Source organism: Mesoplodon bidens, assembly GCF_964165515.1.
Source record: "Mesoplodon bidens genome assembly, chromosome: 7".
Taxonomy (NCBI): domain Eukaryota; kingdom Metazoa; phylum Chordata; class Mammalia; order Artiodactyla; family Ziphiidae; genus Mesoplodon; species Mesoplodon bidens.
The window spans coordinates 30,573,341-30,591,787 of record NC_138164.1 but is presented as its reverse complement, the minus strand read 5'-3'; the positions used below and the strand labels follow the sequence as shown (position 1 = coordinate 30,591,787).

At 34.0% G+C, this 18,447-nt stretch overlaps 1 protein-coding gene across 1 annotated transcript in view; it reads left to right on the top strand.

Moving 5' to 3' along the window:
• CEP126 (centrosomal protein 126) overlaps nucleotides 1–18,447 on the top strand; it is a gene marked incomplete at both ends in the record, with an annotated part of 112,556 nt that overhangs the window by 73,855 nt on the left and 20,254 nt on the right. The window contains 6 exon segments of the mRNA XM_081240665.1: nucleotides 962–1,160; nucleotides 4,787–6,559; nucleotides 6,563–6,602; nucleotides 6,605–6,677; nucleotides 6,679–6,932; nucleotides 7,838–7,860. Of these exon segments, the coding sequence (XP_081096791.1) occupies nucleotides 962–1,160; nucleotides 4,787–6,559; nucleotides 6,563–6,602; nucleotides 6,605–6,677; nucleotides 6,679–6,932; nucleotides 7,838–7,860 (2,362 nt within the window).

Sequence of the window (18,447 nt, the reverse complement as noted above, 5' to 3'; positions counted from 1 at the left end):
ATCTGTCCAAAGAAAGATATATATAGGTATTGGAGATAGTTATATGTCACATGTGGCCATGTGTCACCTTCCAAAACATTTGAATCCTTATTGAACTGGGAATAATTCCAATGAATTGGGAATAAATACCCTTGGGATTCACACTACTGGCCCTAATGCAACAGCAGTCAGCTATTTGATATACTTCACCCCCCAAAAAAAGATTCTTCCTTTGTTCTTTTCTTTTCACTTTGTACATATATTGAAATGTTACATGCTATAAGTTTCCAGAAGATGCAAAATTCTAAAAGATGATGTCATCTACTAATAATTTGCAGATGGCACTTTAACACACTAAAAATAAAGGTACCCCCCTCTGTGGCATGAAAACCATGCTTATATTTGTAGTACAACTGGAAACAAATATGTACACTCTCCTCCTCCTTACAATAAAATCCAAGCTTCCAAACCTAGTAAAGTTAGATGGAAATTCCTGTCTACCCTAACAAGAAATTTTATTTTCTATCTGCTTGAATCTCAACCAACTCTATTAGGGTTATAGGGATACCTACCATCCATGACATCAACTCAGAACTTGAAGGGTATGCAGCATATCATTATCCAGATAGGAATTCTCTTAAAGAACTGAGGACTAACTCCATACATCTACAGGAATTACTTCTATATCTATCCCAAGCAATAGATAGAGGAATAGGATTTAATAATCAAAGCCATGAATAATTGGATATTCTTACATGAAGATGGAGTGCTTTATTGGCACTGTAATCTCACATACATTTTTATTCTACTGTTGACTCCTTGAAATTCCCATTCTAATATGTCTATATATTTCTCCAATATCCTTATATGTGATTATCTGGACACACACACACACACACACACACACACATACATATGAATATGTTATATGTATGATAACTTTATTTAAATGTACTAAACATTTTTTATGTATGGTTCACAGAGTTATAGATAATTCCTTGCCTTCATCATTGTCGAAAAATGATCACAAGCATCAGAAACATCTCCTATCCAAAATCAATTGTGATAAAGAAATGAAGGAAAACAGCAAGGCAAACTTGACTACTAACAAAGATGCATTCCAGCTTAAACTGGAGGAAACTCAGAAACTCCTAGAAGATCAGCATCTAAGCAGTTTGCAAGTATGAAACTCTAAATACATTATTAATATTTTAATATCTAGCAATAATTCTCTCCCATTTTTGCAGTGTTCTCCACTAAAGAAATGTAGACCACTAGCCAAGGGTATGTTTGGATGAATCAGCACAAATTCATCACAGATACTAGTGAAATAAGTTTTTAATATTTGTTTAACCTTTTACTCCATTTTCTCTCTGCTTTTATTCTTATTTTTCCATCTCTCATATTTAGAAAAATATGCTTTATGGATGCTATTTTCTGAAAAACATGAAAGCTATTTGAAAGTATAATGTAATATAAGTAACATTATTAAAGACTGGATTATAAAAAGCAACTTGAAAGTTATAATACATATGGACATTAGGTTCTTAATGAAAATATGGCACAATTAGCTAGAAATGGTGTCTCTATTCTGACTCTAATATGGTATTTACTTTGGTTTTTCTCACAAATGAGTATGGAGTTCATACTAAATTTCCTGAAATGTTCATGCACTTTATTTTTTATGAGTAATTACACAGTTATGAGATTCTTAGTAGGCTGATATCAAGATTAAATTCATAACCTTGGCCTAATTTATCCAATAACTAAGCAATTGTGGCAAGACTAGAAAAGCGAAGCAGAAGACTTCTTCTGGCTATGATGAAGTGCTTTCCTGCCATAAACAACTATAATTCTGAATAACTAATATGAAACAATTATTTTTAGACAGTATAGAACAGGTAGTATAAGATATGATCACGAAAAGAAAGGGAAACAAATGAGGTAAGCCCTATCATCACATGAGCTTTTTACCTGTACATGTCCTCTGGACAAGTCTAAAAAAATTCCACTGGTATTCCAACTACCTTTCAAAAAAAAAAAATACCCAACCCTTTCTTAAAGAAGATTGAAATCTAAACATATAGCATAATGTTCACAACGTCCAACACTCAATCAGAGTTTACTAGACATGTGAAAAAGCAGAAACCTTTATGGCCTATAACCAGGAGAAATATTAGCCAATATAATCAGACACATAAATGACAGAGATAACAGAATTATCAGGCAAGAATTTAAAATAACTTTTTAAATATTTTCAAGGAATTAAAGAAAAATGAACATAATGAAAATGAAATTTTTGGAAGAACCAAATAGAACTTCTAGATCTGAAAACATATTATCTGAGATTAAAATTACACTGGATGGACTTAACAGAGCAGGCATTATAGACAAAAAGATCAGTGGATCGAAATCATCCAAACTCAAGCATTGGGAGAAAAAAGACGGAAAAAATATATAACAAAATGTTAGTGACCTGAGGGACAATATCTAAATCTAACATACATTTAATTTAAATCTCACAAAGGGGAGAGGGAATCTTTAAAGAAAACAGTGGCTGAAAATGTTTCAAACTTGATGAAACTATAAATCCACAAATCAAAGAAGCTCAACAAACTTCAAGAAGGATAAGTGTGCACCCATGTACATGTGCACACACACCTCTCACAAAAGCACATGAAAATTAGATTAAGTTAGAGGGGGGAAAAGATGTATTACGTGCAGGTGAACAAAGATAAGATGGACCATACTAATTTCAAGCCAGAAGACAGTGAAACAATAGTTTTAAAGTTCTGAGAAAGAAAAAATACGACCAACTTATAATCTATATCTAACTAAAATGTCCTTCTAAAATGAAGGCAAAAATAGGCATTTTCAAACAAACATCAGCTGCACACCACTATATTACACCAGTATCTGCACTATAAGAAATACTCCCAGAAATTTTTCAGGCAGAATGAAAATGATAACAGATGAAAACTCAGATCTATAGTGACAAAAAACAGATTAGTGGTTGTTAATGGGTAAGTATTGACTACAAAGAAGCATGAGAGAAATTTCAACAGATGGGAAGGTTCTAAAATATTTCAGTATGATGGTTATGGGTAAATAATTTGTCAAAACCTATCGAACTATACATTTTAAATGAGTGCATTTTATTGTAGATAAGTATATCTCAATAAAGTTGATTTGAAAACTAAAACACAAGGCATGTTAAGTCTAGTACAGTTTATATCAGTAACACAAGCTAAACTTGAAGCTGATCATGTTTCACTGTTTAGTGTATGAAAAATTCTGAGGGAAAAAATAGTATAATTTAGTGAAATCAGTAGTTGCTGAACTTCTTCTGAGGTGCTTTGGGAAATGAAGCCATCACAGACCTAGACAAAGAGAAATCTTAAAGCCGTGAACCTCACACTTACAGCTAGAAGGACCTTCTAACCCAGATTTCTATATCTCATTAGCTGCAATCTCAAAGAAATTCATATTAGAGTCATAGAGCTTTTAGGAACCTCATTATCAATTAATATAACTCAATTCCAAAAACAGGCACTGAAGAAGCTGTGCTTTGATTTGTTCTAGTTAGGTTGAGTGACCATCTCTTTAAAAAGATATCACAGTACTGAATGATGTGACAGGCAGGAAGTAAATGCTAGTAATAACAAACTCTTATGAATCATTTTCAAAACATTTCACAATAGTATATCAATAAGCATGAACTATACAAACTAAAATACTTTATCTGTAACTGATTTCATTGGTTTCTCAGTTTATTTGGGAGGCTAGAAAAATAATAAATTTTTGTTTAATACCAAAATATTTAAATTTTCTAAAATTTGTGTAAAATTTTAAAGGAACTAATTTTCTTTTAGTCCGTTTAACTTCTTGACTAGATTAACAATTTAAAATCTTCTTGAATTTATTTCTACATATGTGATACAGATTAATGCATTCTAAACATATGTTATAAATGTGAGAAATTAGAAATAGTTTTAAACATTGACTATACTTTGAAGTGATCATGAAATTTTATTAAAAACGGATAATTTCCATGAAATTTCATTGAAGTAGTGATGAGAACATGTAAGGAATTCATAGAAATTATTACTGTGCTAAATCTCCAAAAACGAGTCATTAAAATCAATCCTAAATCCACATTAGAGTTACCTGGGGAATTTAAAAATAATAATAATACAACCAGTACCTGGACCCCATCCAAGTATTCAATCAGCAGGACCCGGCATGTTTTTACAAAGCTTCTTATGTGGTTCTAATATGCAGCCAGAGTTGAGAACTCTTATTATACACACCATGAGATTAACTTTTATAAAAATATGTAGCCTTAACAATAGGAAGCTCATATTAGAGTCATAGAGCTTTTAGGAGCCTCGTTCAAGTCCAGTGAAGGTTTCAGGAAAAAAATACCATTTGTAAATAAGTATTTTTCAGAATTTCACATGCCGTTATGAAATCTTCAAGAAACTCTATTCTCTGAATGGAATAGCAACAGCAAAATTATTTTTAAAGCTATAACTATGGCTAGGATAATTAAGTAATTATCAATACTTTAAGGTGAAGAAATTAAGGCAAACACACTTTATTGTAAGTCTTTGTTGGCTCCCTCTTTTTCACTCTGAGGACTGCTCCAGGGATATAGATTATTTATATACCTATACGGTTTATATTCATACTACTCTATTTTATATGCCAAATAGAATTGGGCTCAGTAACAATGGTGTGTTGAATCATTAATTTTGGCACTTAAAAGTTTCTAAGCTATAGAACAATGTTCTTTTTTTTCTTTCAGAAATTTTGTGATGAAGTTAATCAGATAACAAATTCTGAAACCCTCTCAAGTATAGACAGTCTTGAGGCTGGGGAATGTGAAGAAATATATTTAACACTTAATAAGGAGCCTTCCACATCAATCCAGCAGCAGAATTCTATTTCCCTCAAATCTGCAAATCTACAATCAACTAATCTAAGTTGCTTTGATGAAGATAAGCTGTCATTCTCTAAAACTCAATATATAAATAATTGGCTTATAAATTTAGATGATCCGAACACTCAGACTGTCACACATTTCTCAGATATTTTAAGTAAATCTAATGTTCTACCTTCACTTAAATGTCTTAATGGTGAAGAACAAAATTCATCTGCTCTGAGTAGAACTGTGGAAAGAGCCACAAATACTGCTAACAATTTAGTAGCCTTTGTATATAGCCCACCCATATTTGTAAAAGATAAAAAAAGCAAAGAGACCTCTGAAACTAGTTCTATGAGGACAACTGACACCACTTCTGGAGCATTCAAAAGGGAGAGACCATTAGTTACTGAGAGCCCAACATTTAAGTTCAGCAAAGCCCAGGCCACTCCAGATTCTCCAACCCAGGAAATGGCAACAATTTCAGACCAAGAGAAATATTCTGAATTGACTCAAGAAAATAGAACTACTTCAGTTCCCACTTCATTTGTACCTGTGGCAACATCTTTAGTTTTGCCATCGAATACACAATCAGCTAGGCCTTTACCAAAAAACAGTATACATATAAAAGAAATCGACCCAGTGCAGTGTTCTGATAAGTTAGGGGAAATAAAAGACATTAAAGATGAAAAGATAAGCTATTTTAACTGTAATGAGGAAGAGTTGTCTTTATTTTCAGATAATTTTCAAGCTGGCTGTATACCTTACAACTCTGACTCAAAAGCTTTTATAGCTGAAGCAACAACATCATTATATAGTATAATTTCTAATTGTGACTTAGTTGGTCACCACAAGAAAATGAAATGCGATATTCATGAGAGAAATGGTGTGAGGTTTCTTAAAAGTATTTTAAAGAAAGAATCTAAATACAAACATGATTATTTTAAGGCACTAGTTACAAACCAAGGCTTTAAGTTAGGAAATCAAAAAGCAACAGATATCAGAGACAGTATTGAATTAACAAAAGAAAAAGGGAAAAGTGCAGAAATTCCAAAGACTATTAAAAAACTGAAATGGTTTGATGAAACTGAGGATACAGAAAAAAATGTTGAAGATAATCATTCACTGAAAAATAGAATAGGAATAACTCAACAGTGGTCTCAACCATTCCACATTCAAACTAAAAGTGTTGCTGCCAGCAACATAACTAGTATTATTCCTGCTTCTTCTGTGAATTCTGCTGATAAGAAAAAGCCCAAGGATGATTTTATCTCTGAAAATGTCACTGCTTTAGGAGGATCTGGAATAGACCATGTGCCTTTGAACTGTTTTATACCTTCAGGTTATAACATTGCTAAACAAGCCTGGCCAGACTCAAAAGAAGAGGAAAGTAAATCCCCTGTAAATAGTGGTGGTTCTAAAACTCAGAAAACTAATCCACAAAAGGGTGGAGCAAAAGTAATTAGAAGAACAAGATCTGCTAAAGTCCAATCAGACTTTATATATACGAACAGAAAAGGCGCTGTTATTCGACCACAGTCTGTGAGCAAAGCCAACACATTTTTACAAGCTCAGGGTAAATTAATTGTACCTCATCCTCCTCCTAAATCTCAATTAAATATTAGAATTGGTAAAAATATACAAGTATCTCAGTATTAATCTGTAATGCCTGAAAATTCTCAAAACATCAGTACAAGTGACTGTTCATTCAAAACGTGCTTCCAACAGAACACAAGTTAAATCAGTGGAATCAAGAAAGTAGTCTTCCACTCTCATGTTTGTCCTGACTTAGTCACTGTGATGCCATCTCTACCATATTGTTCTTCTGAGTGCCAAACTTTAGCAAAAATAAATCATTCAAATGGCAATCAAATGGTTGCCCAGCAAGATGGGATATTATATTACACCCAAAGATGTCCAACATATGAAGAAAGTCATTCCTCTGTGACTCTTAAAACTACTAAAGAAGAATTTGTTCCCTTGTGGAAAATACAGCATAGTATTCTGGGTCAAAATGAAAAGGCTGCTGGTAAGAATAAATTTATATATTTTTATAGGTAAAAAGTACAACTTTTTAAATTCATGTGAACTTTCTCATTGAGATATGGCAATGTGCACCTTATAAGATATTAATATTAAATAATAACAGCTTTATAGAAATAACTTATCACCCTTAATATTGTACCCTTGTCTATCTAGTAGCTATTGCTTTTAAGCGAATGACCCAACCTTTGCTCAACTAAAACTAGAAACTTTTGCCAACCTCCATTTTTTCCATGACTTTTCTTGTTAGTTTAAGAGGGAAGACAAAGAATGTGGTTTTATTCTTGTCCCATATCATTCTGTTATTACCCCAATATTACAGTCAAAATTTCTGTCAAAGTAAGCACAGTGAAAAAATGTTGTTTAAATTATTCTAAATCGGTGAATAAATGTGATTATAATACTTTTCTTTATTCTTCTTTAAAATGTTTGTTAAATTTAATTGTTATAAACTAATAATAGGTGTGCCTACCCCTCTCATTCTCTTTCCAAAAGAGTGGCAACTTTACTTTTATCTGTTATGTATGTAGGGCTTCATATGGAGAAAAAATGATAGCATTCCTTTAAACATTTTTTAAAATAAATTCTCTATATTATACCTTTGCCCTTAGTAGCTGGTTGACGCCTCATGAAGCTACTTTCCTCTAAGGGAATGGAGTATAGGCCCATAAATTTTCCTACCAGTAGAAATCAATTGCCTATTCAGAAATAGATAAGACTTGGGAAACATCAGAAAAGCAACTCTTTTCTTCTCCCAAAGGTATGAATAAATATAAAGAGGATATAATGAGGGAGTTAGTTTAATTTTAAACTATTTAAAGCCTTCTTCAATTAGACCATGAGATTTTAAGGACAAGGGACTATTTTTGTAATTCTTCACCTTATCCCCAGGTTTTAACAGTGCCTGGCACTTAGTAGGCACCCAGTCTTTTCTTGAATTGAATGGACACAAGCCAGATTAGCAGATGGGAAGCTAAATGCAAAGACCTTAATCTAAACCTAGATTTTTAACTATTATTTCTCTCACTAAAGGTTTCATTTTCTTTTTATCCAGCCACTCACAATGTAACTTCAGTTTTCACACTCCTTTCAGAAAATGAAAGCATCATGTAAATTTGATATTTTAAAGGAAATTATGGTAAATAAATTATGATGGTTGCCTTTTTTGAATTCCTACTCTGTGCCAGTTATAGTGCTAAGTGCTTTACAATTATTGTCTCATTTAAACCTCACGGCAACCCTGACAAATAAGTATTTTTTAAAACCCCATTTTGCAAAGAAGGAAATAGAATTGCCCAAGGTCAAGAGCTAGGAAATAGCAAAAATGGTACTTTCATTCAAATATCTATGGCTCCAAGTCCCATAGTTTTTCTACTAAAACTATGTAATAAATATAATTATTAAGTAAACATATATCGGAGTCTGAGCTGATCAGGAAAAATATTAGGAAATATAGTTTCCCAATAGCTCAAGCATAAAAGGGCAACATATGAAAATTATGATCTCCTTCTCTGATAAAAGAAAAAAATATATATCTATATATATATATATATAATCTAAAACACCAATATTTTTCTAACATTTAACCAAAGTAGGTAGTAGTTCTTAGGAGTCTTTGTATGAGGAAAATATTAGGAAATATAGTTTCCCAATAGCTCAAGCATAAAAGGGCAACATATGAAAATTATGATCTCCTTCTCTGATAAAAGAAAAAAAAAATATATATATATATATATATATATATATATAATCTAAAACACCAATATTTTTCTAACATTTAACCAAAGTAGGTAGTAGTTCTTAGGAGTCTTTGTATGAGGAACACTGGAAAATGTAATGAATTTTAACATTTTTTGCCATGTTTTTAAAGAGATAGAAATATTGAAATTGTTATATATGTCTATACTTATTTTTTTGTTCATTGTTTTGCTTTTATTGAAGTACAGTTGATTTACAATATATTAGTTTCAGGTGTACATCATAGTGATTCAATATTTTTATAGATTATGCTTTATTTAAAGTTATTGAAAATGATGGCTATATTTTCCTGTGCTGTACAATATATCCTTGTTGCTTATCTATTTTATACATAGTAGTTTGTATCTCTTAATTCCATACCCCTGTCTTACCTCTCCCCCATTCCCTCTTCCCTCAAACCACTAGTTTGTCTCTACATCTGTGAGTCTGTTTTGTTATATAGATTCATTTGTTTTATTTTTTAGATTCTGCATATAAATGATAACATAGAGTATTTGACTTTCTCCCTCTGGCTTATTTCACTAATTATAATACTCTCTAGGTCCATCCATGTTATTACAAATGGCAGAATCTCATTCTTTTTTGTGGCTGAGTAATATTCCATTGTGCATTGCTTCCATATCCTGGATATTGTAAATAATGCAGCTATGAACATTGGGGTGCAAGTAGCTTTTCAAATTAGTGTCTTCACTTTCATCAGATATATATCGAGGAGTGAAAGTAGTTCTATTTTTAGTTTTTTGAAGAACCTTCATGCTGTTTTCCATAGTGACTGCACCAATTTACATTCCCACCAACAGTGTATGAGGGTTCCCTTTTCTCCACATCCTCTCCAACATTTGTTATTTGTAGACTTTTCGGTGATAGGCATTCTGACAGGTGTGAGGTGATACTTCATTGTGGTTTTTTGTTTGTTTGTTTGTTTTTGTTTTGTTTTGTTTTTGCGGTACACGGGCCTCTCATTGTTGTGGCCTCTCTCGTTGCGGAGCACAGGCTCCGGACGTGCAGGCTCAGCGGCCATGGCTCACAGGCCCAGCCACTCCACGGCATGTGGGATCTTCCCAGACCGGGGCACAAACCCCTGTCCTCTGAATCGGCAGGCGGACTCTCAACCACTGCGCCACCAGGGAAGCCCTCATTGTGGTTTTGATGTGCATTTCTCTACTAATTCTAAAGTGACGTTGAGCATTTTTTCATATGCCTGTTGGCTATCCATATGTCTTCTTTGGAAAAATATTTGTGCAGGTCTTCTGCTTGTTTTTACTTTTTATTTTTTTTTATTGGGTTTTTTGTTTTTTTGCTGTTGAGTTGTATGAGCTACTTATATATTTTAGATATTAACCCCTTATTGGTCATATCATTTACAAGTATTTTCTCCCATTCATGAGGTTGTCTTTTCATTTTGTTGATGGTTTCCTTTGCTGTGCAAAAGCTTTTAAGTTTAATTAGATTCCATTTGTTTATTTTTGCTCTTATTTCCTTTGCTTTAGGAGACAAAGCCAAAAAAATATTGCAATGATTTCTGTCAAGGGTGTTATGCCTATGTTTTCTTCTAAGAGTTTCCAGTCTTACATTTAGGTCTTTAATCCATTTTGATTTTATTTTTGTATACAGTGTTAGAGAATGTTCTAATTTCATTCTTTCACATGTAGCAGTCCAGTTTTCCCAGCGCCACTTATGGAAGAGACTGTCTTTTCTCCATTGTACATTCTTGCCTCCTTTGAAGTAGGTTAATAGACCATAAGTGCATGGGTTTATTTCTGGGCTCTCTATTCTGTTCCATTGTTCTATGTGTCTGTTTTTGTGCCAGTACCACTCTGTTTTGTATGTTTATACTTCTTAATACTGTAATTATACTTGGAAAATCTAATACTAACAGGATTACATCTGTTCAGTATTACATTACTGAACATCTTTGTATGTTCAGTCATTCAAGCTTTTTTTTCAAAACTATTCAAATATTAAACATTTCAAATGAACCCTTTGCTAATACTGGATTATAGTTCAGTGAGCATTTATTCATTTTTTTTCTACTCTCCTATTTGCCAAGTCACTTTTATTCTCACACTCAGTGTACCCACAGTTGACAATTGTGGAGGGCATCTTGCTCTCCATTAGCATAACCAGAACTCTCCAGCAAAACTCTCAGTAAAACTCTATTCCCATGAGACCCAAATCATTCAACTATGCCAACTCCTGATCTCTCAAGTAATTTTTCCCCTGAAAGAGGACTTTGGCATCTGGTTCACAGTCTTTCTTTATTGAAAAAGTCTTTGCCAATATACTGGTGATTCAGCATTGATGTGAATGAACAATCCAACACCCTGATCTCTCTCAATCCTTTCTCACCTCTAATGAATTTTCTACCATTCTGCCTCAAGTACCCGTTCCCTTTGTCATACTCTGGACCAGGTCAACATCAATAACTTATTTCTAATATCAGTAATTTAATTTACATCCTTCTCTCTGACTACAATATGCTTTCTGCACCAGGATATTTACACCAATGGAATAGAATGGAGTCTAGAAATAGACCCACATATTTGAATGCTTGATTTGTGGCAAAGGTGGTACTCCATAGCAGATAGAAAATATTTGTCTTTTTTTTTTTTTTTTTTTTTTTTTTTTGCGGTACGCAGGCCTCTCACTGTTGTGGCCTCTCCCATTGCAGAGCACAGACTCCGGACACGCAGGCTCAGTGGCCATGGCTCATGGGCCCAGCCGCTCTGCAGCATGTGGGATCTTCCCGGATTGGGGCACGAACACACATCCCCTGCATCGGCAGGCAGACTCTCAACCACTGCGCCACCAGGGAAGCCCAATATTTGTCTTTTTATTAAATGGTGCTGAGGCAATTGAATGATTATATGGAATTAGTAAAATGACCCTTACCTCACACCATACACAAAAATCAATTCCAAGTGAACTGTATATATGAATATGGAAAGTGAAAAAGAAATGTTTCTAGAAGATAACATAGGGAATATGCTTATGACTTTGGGACGGGCAGGGATTTTTTACACAGACGTAAAAAGCACTAACCATTAAGGAGAAGATTGAACCTTTTTCATCCAAAACACCATTAAGATATTACAAAAGCAAACTATAGAGTGAAAGAAGATAGTTATACTGCATAATACCAACAAAGAGCTCATATCCAGAATCTATAAAGAACTCCTACAATCAGTAAGAAAAAGACAACCTAATTATATCAGTCAGGTTTGAACCAGAGAAACAGAACCAGTAAGATATATTAAGATTTAGTGCAATAGGTTGCCTTACATAAATGTGTGTGGAGTGGGGGGAGGGGGGTATCTAGGCAAGTCTGAAATTTTTAGGGCAGGCCAGGAGGAAAGGCAGGAACTCATAGGAATAGATGAAAGCTGCCATTCACAGGCAGAATTTTGTATTCTCTCAAGAAAGCTTGCTTTTGAGGCCTTTGTATTGATTGACTCAGGTACACAAAGATTATCTAGGATAATCCCCTTTATTTAAAGCAAACTGATTATAGACTTTAATAACATCTACAAAATACCTTCACAGCAACACATTAGTGTTTGATTGAATAACTGGGGACTGTAGACAGGTGACACATCAAAAAGACCATCACACCGATTTATTTTAAAGGCAAAATATTTGAATTAGCTTCTCATAAAGGAGGATAGCCAAATGGTCAATAAACATAGAAAGATCTCAGCTTCAGTCCTCAAAAAAATTCACATTAAAACAATTAGATACAACTACACACACGTTATCAGAACAGCTAAAATTTTTAAAATACAATACTAAGTATTAACAAAGATGTGTAACACCTGGAAACTCAACGTCTACTAAATTTGAATATATGCATATCCTTTGACCTGGGAATTCAGACCAAGAGATGTGTGTGTGTGTGTGTGTGTGTGTGTGTGTGTTTGTCAGAAATTCATTCATATGTAAAACAGAAGACATGTACAAGAACTTTCTAAAGTTCTAAAACTTTAGCAGCTTTATAGCCATAATCTAGAATTATCACAAATGTTCTTCAACACTACAATATATAAAGTGAAATTTATTCATTCAGAGAAATACCGTAATAAAAAATGAATCGGCCACTGCTAAGAAACAATAACATGGATGAATCACCATGATATTGTGCAAAAGAAGCCAGTCACTAAAATGCATATTATATTCCATTTCTATCAGGTTGAAGAATAGGTACAACTATGGCTAGGGGTATATGGAAATAGGTTATAAGGAAAGCTTTTTCAGTGGGTGTCTGTGCAATCTGGGTGTGTCTACATAACCTGTATACTTATAATTTGCGCATGTTTGTATAGGTGGTTATACTTCACCTTTTTAAAAAGCCAAATGATGTTGGCATATCAAATACTTTGAAACCTGGTTTCAGAAAGAATGTATTTTTTTTCTTTTCTAGGAAGTATTAAAAGTACCTTCAAGGAATCAAAAATTTGATTGCTAGAAAAGATCAAAGGTGCAACTGAGCTTAACTCCCATATTTTATGGATGAGGAAATTGACACACACAACAGTGAGATTATATAGCTCAAGATGACAGGTAGTTCAAAACAAAGCCAGGATTTTGTATTGCAGCTCCAGTGTTCTTACCTTAGAATAAATCTAGTTTTCATGGAATCAGAAATGTAATCAGGGACACTGAAGCAAATTATTTTAGGTAAAAATTAGATAGCATCTACTGTGTGCCAGTCACTATTCTGAGCACTTTACATATGGAAACAAATTTAATTCTCTCAATAACTCTGTGAGTAAATAATATTACCCCCATTTTATAAATGAGGAAACTGAAGCAGTGAGAGGGCTAATAACTTGTGTAAATCACATAACTAGTATAAATGGCAGAGCCAGGATTAAAATGCAGGCATTCTTTCTCTAGCATCTGTTCTCTTAATTACTTAGCTATTATGCTTGTTTTAAAAAAAAAAAAAAACTCTCTCTGTGAGGAGATGGAGATAACCTTATTGTGGTGATTATTTTGAAATATATATGTATATCTACTAATCACATTGTATAACTTGTAAACAAACTGCTATATTGTCAATATTTCAATAAAGCTGGAGAATATAAATTAATTTAATTTTTAAAACGCTGAATAACTAGATTTTTCAGTGATATACATTTTAAAAAATAGTACGTTCATCTATACAGTTTGTGGAAAGTACAGGGTAACAAAGGAAGTCATTAATAAAATGAAGAATGGCATGAAGATTTAAAATCATCTTTACTAACTGAAATGATAAACCAAAACTAATAAAGTTTGGTTTACCAGAGATAATATAGTCATGTATTTGCACTCAATATACTTTTTAAAGTTTCTCAATTGAGAAATATATCTTACATACAAATAATGTACATAATGTACAAGAACAAGTTAAAGACTAATAATAAAAGAACCCTGTGCCCAATGCCCAGTTTCAGAAATAGAAAATCACTAGTATTGTTGAAATCTCATATGCCTCTCCTTAATTGCATCCCCTTCCTATCTTACAAAGTGACACTATGTAGAATTGTGTTAATTATTCTATGCTTTTCTTTATAATTTTACCATGTGTAAAATGTATCTCAAACAGTATATTGTTTAGTTTTGCCTAGTTTTGTAACTCATATAAATGGAGCCATTTCATCTATATACATCTATGATGCTTTTTTCAATAGATTTTTATTTTTTGGATACATTATTCATTAGTTTAGCTGTACTTCATTTGTATTCATTTTGTATTACATTTCATTTAAATTGCTGTATTCTACAAAAAGTTTTCATTCTCCTATTACTGGGCATTGGGCTGCTTTCAGTTTCTTGCTTTTATGAATAATGCTTCTGGGAACAGTTTTGCACATCTACTGATAAACATGTTGCTGGGTCATAGAGTATGTGTATTTTTAAGTAGGTTAAGTGTATTTCAATAGGTAATGCCAACTTATTTTCCAGAGCAATATATGAAAGTCCCCTTTACTACATGCTCACCAAAACTCCGATAATCAGACTTTTTAATGTTTTCAATCATATGGGTGAGAAATGGTGTCTAATTATAACAATTTGCATTGCCCTGGTTACTAATGAACTGAGCATTTTTCATATGTTTATGCACTATTTGCATTGCCTCTTTTGTGGAATGTCTGCTCTTGGATTCTGGGGCGGGAAGGTGTTTCCCTTATTGATAAAAGTTCTTTGTATACTCTAGGATTCTGCATCATTTATATGTGTTGCATATATTTTCTGCCAATTTGTGATTTGTAGTTTGTCTCTTCTTAGTGAATAAAACTCACACTTTTTTTTTTTTTTTTTGCGGGCCTCTCACTGCTGTGGCCTCTCCCATTGCAGTCCACAGGCTCTGGACGTGCAGGCTCAACGGCCATGGATCACGGGCCCAGCCCCTCCGTGGCATGTGGGATCTTCCCGGACCGGGACATGAACCCGTGTCCCCTGCATCAGCAGCGGACTCTCAACCACTGCACCATCAGGGAAGCCCAAAACTCACACATTTTAATGTGGTTCTTTTTTTGTTTGTTTGTTTTTTGTTTGTTTTGCATTTTGCTTGTATCTATTTAGTTGGGGGTTTTTTTCTTTTAATTTTACAGAAGAAGAAAGATATCCATCTTGACGACTGTTCTTTAAAGAAAAGAAAAAATTCAAACAAAACTAAACAAAAAAAAAAGTTTACTGTAGCTGTTAAAAACTTAATATAATTTTAGGCTATAATAACCAGATCTTTGGAAGTACTGTTATACTCTACATTATTTTAGGCTATATATTTTAAGGCCTGCATATAAAAAATTGGGGTGAGCCACGACTCTGGAAGGAGGGGTTCAGTCTGATGACCAATTAAAGGAGCTCAAGCCTAAGAGACATGATAGCTCTGTACAAATGTTTGAAGGTTTATTATGTAAAAGAAGGAGAAAACAGAAATAAATGAAGTGGTAAAAAGTGCAAGGATGTTTTCAGCTCAACATAAGTAAGTGTTTGAGCTAAAACCAACAACAACTGAGGAGGGCACCACATGGGGTAGTGGCTCCCCATCACTAAGCATTCAAGTTCACCTCTGAGTGATTTAGATCTATGAGTAAGAGGTTGAACTAGTTAATGTCTAAGATCTCTTCCAAAGCTATAATTCCGTGAATGTCTCCAGAATTTTCCCTAGTTTATAATTAAGAAGATTGCAAATTTTAAAATATATAATACTTGGGCTTCCCTGGTGGCGCAGTGGTTGAGAGTTCGCCTGCCGATGCAGGGATCGCGGGTTCGTGCCCTGGTCCGGGAAGATCCCACATGCCGCGGAGCAGCTGGGCCCATGAGCCATGGCCGCTGAGCCTGTGCGTCCGGAGCCTGTGCTCCACAACGGGAGAGGCCACAACAGTGAGAGGCCCGCGTACCCCCCCAAAAAAAAAAATAAAGTAATACTTTACTAAAGATTAGTAGCATTATTTTGAGATTTGGTAGTAAAACTATCATACTTAGAATTTTCATTGAGACTAGAAATTTGGCCAGAGATGCCATTACAAGCTATATTATTTTTGCAAAAATACCAAGGTTGTCAGCTATTATATAAATTAGTAAATAGTATTTAAGTGCATGTATGTGAATGGAACAGTTTTAAGCATAAACTTGTATCTGTTCCTGGGATCAGTCTATAATCCACAAAACTGAACATCTACACAAAGAACAATCAAAAATAATTATGCTACAAATAAAGGAAGTACAAAAGTATTGGTAGATCTTGCCTCCAGAAGATTTATGAACAGGGCTAAAGGAAGGGAAAAATTATTGATACAGCAGTCATGTGGCCAAGTTAATTTTCACTTTTTAAGATATTTTTAAAGCTGTTCAAAAATAGAAAGATAGAGACTTTGTAAGGTTTAGGGGAAGACAATTCCAAGCATACAAAACATATAAATACATACAAAACAGTATAAAAATTTTATACTGCCCAAATGATCTCACTATAAACTATAACATTTAGCATATATATCATTTAACATGTTTAGCATTCCCATATAGGTGAGAATAAACATAATACAGTACTTTTTAAACTACTGGTCATGATTCATTAGTGGATTACAAAATTGATTTAATTAGTAGTGACCAGGATTTTTTAATGAAATATAATTGTAGAATGTTAGAATAGAAACTACCAGAGGGCATTATATAAGAGTAAGTATGTTTCACAAAACTATGTGTACATCCTAATTCACAATGCAAAATATCTTTCTATGAGACACAGTCAAGTCAGAATGAAAGTTACTAACACAGAGGGTAAGAGCTAGAATTCTAGATTTTAAACACTGTTTGGAGCTAAATCCCAGCTTTGCTCTTTACTGGCTCTTTGCCCTTGGGCAAGTTACTAACCGTCTCCTGTGCCTTAATTTCTTTATCTGTAAATATAGTGATGATAATAGTGTCTATAGTTTAGAACAATGCCTGGGCAATTACAAGTGCTCAACACATTAGCCAGAATTATGTTATTATTTCTTACTCTAAAAGCTCAGGTGTTCAATTACTAGCCAACTTTCTTGAAAGTTGAAAGCTTTTGTGTCTTTGTTGTTATATAGATATAAATATTTACTTATAGTGTATGTGTATAGCTATATATGTATAGTTATGTAGAGAAAATATACATGTATATTAGCTATGGTAACAAAAATTAGATACAGCACTCATGTTCTTTCAGTACTTAATTTCAGGGCTAAAAATATTTGTATTATTTTTTCCTACCTGAACTCATATCACAAAAGCACATATACACACTCCCATGTAATTCCCATGACATTTGCGTGCTTACATGTATATTCATATTATATGTCCCAGACTAATTGAATTTTCCATCTTTCAGCCCCAAGAATCTTAAACTCTGTGTCACTGTTACTTTGTGCTTTAGAACAAAGTGTTCCTTTCAACTCAAAGATCCTTTTATTTGGGACCTATTTCTCCCTTAAGACTAAGCTTAAACATAACCGCTGTGAAGCCGTTCTTTTTTTTTTTTTTTTAAACATCTTTATTGGGGCTTCCCTGGTGGTGCAGTCGTTGAGAGTCCGCCTGCCGATGCAGGGGACACAGGTTCATGCCCCGGTCCGAGAAGATCCCATATGCCGTGTAGCGGCTGGGCCCATGAGCCATGGCCGCTGAGCCTGTGCGTCTGGAGCCTGTGCTCTGCAACAGGAGAGGCCACAAAACTGAGAGGCCCACGTACCGCAAAAAAAAAAAAAAAACTTTACTGGAGTATAATTGCTTTACAATGGTCTGTTAGTTTCTGCTTTATAACAAAGTGAATCAGTTATACCTATACATATGTTCCCATATCTCTTCTTGCATCTCCCTCTTTCTCACCCTCCCTATCCCACCCCTCTAGGTGGTCACAAAGCACGGAGCTGATCTCCCTGTGCTATGCAGCTGCTTCCCACTAGCTACCTATTTTACATTTGGTAGTGTATATATGTCCATGCCACTCTCTCACTTTGTCACAGCTTACCCTTCCCCCTCCCCATATCCTCAAGTCCATTCTCTAGTAGGTCTGTGTCTTTATTCCCGTCTTGCCCCTAGGTTCTTCATGACCTTTTTTTTTTTCCTTAGATTCCATATATATGTGTTAGCATACAGTATTTGTTTTTCTCTTGCTGACTTACTTCACTCTGTATGACAGACTCTAGGTCCATCCACCTCACTACAAATAACTCCATTTCGTTTCTTTTTACGGCTGAGTAATATTCCATTCTATATATGTGCCACATCTT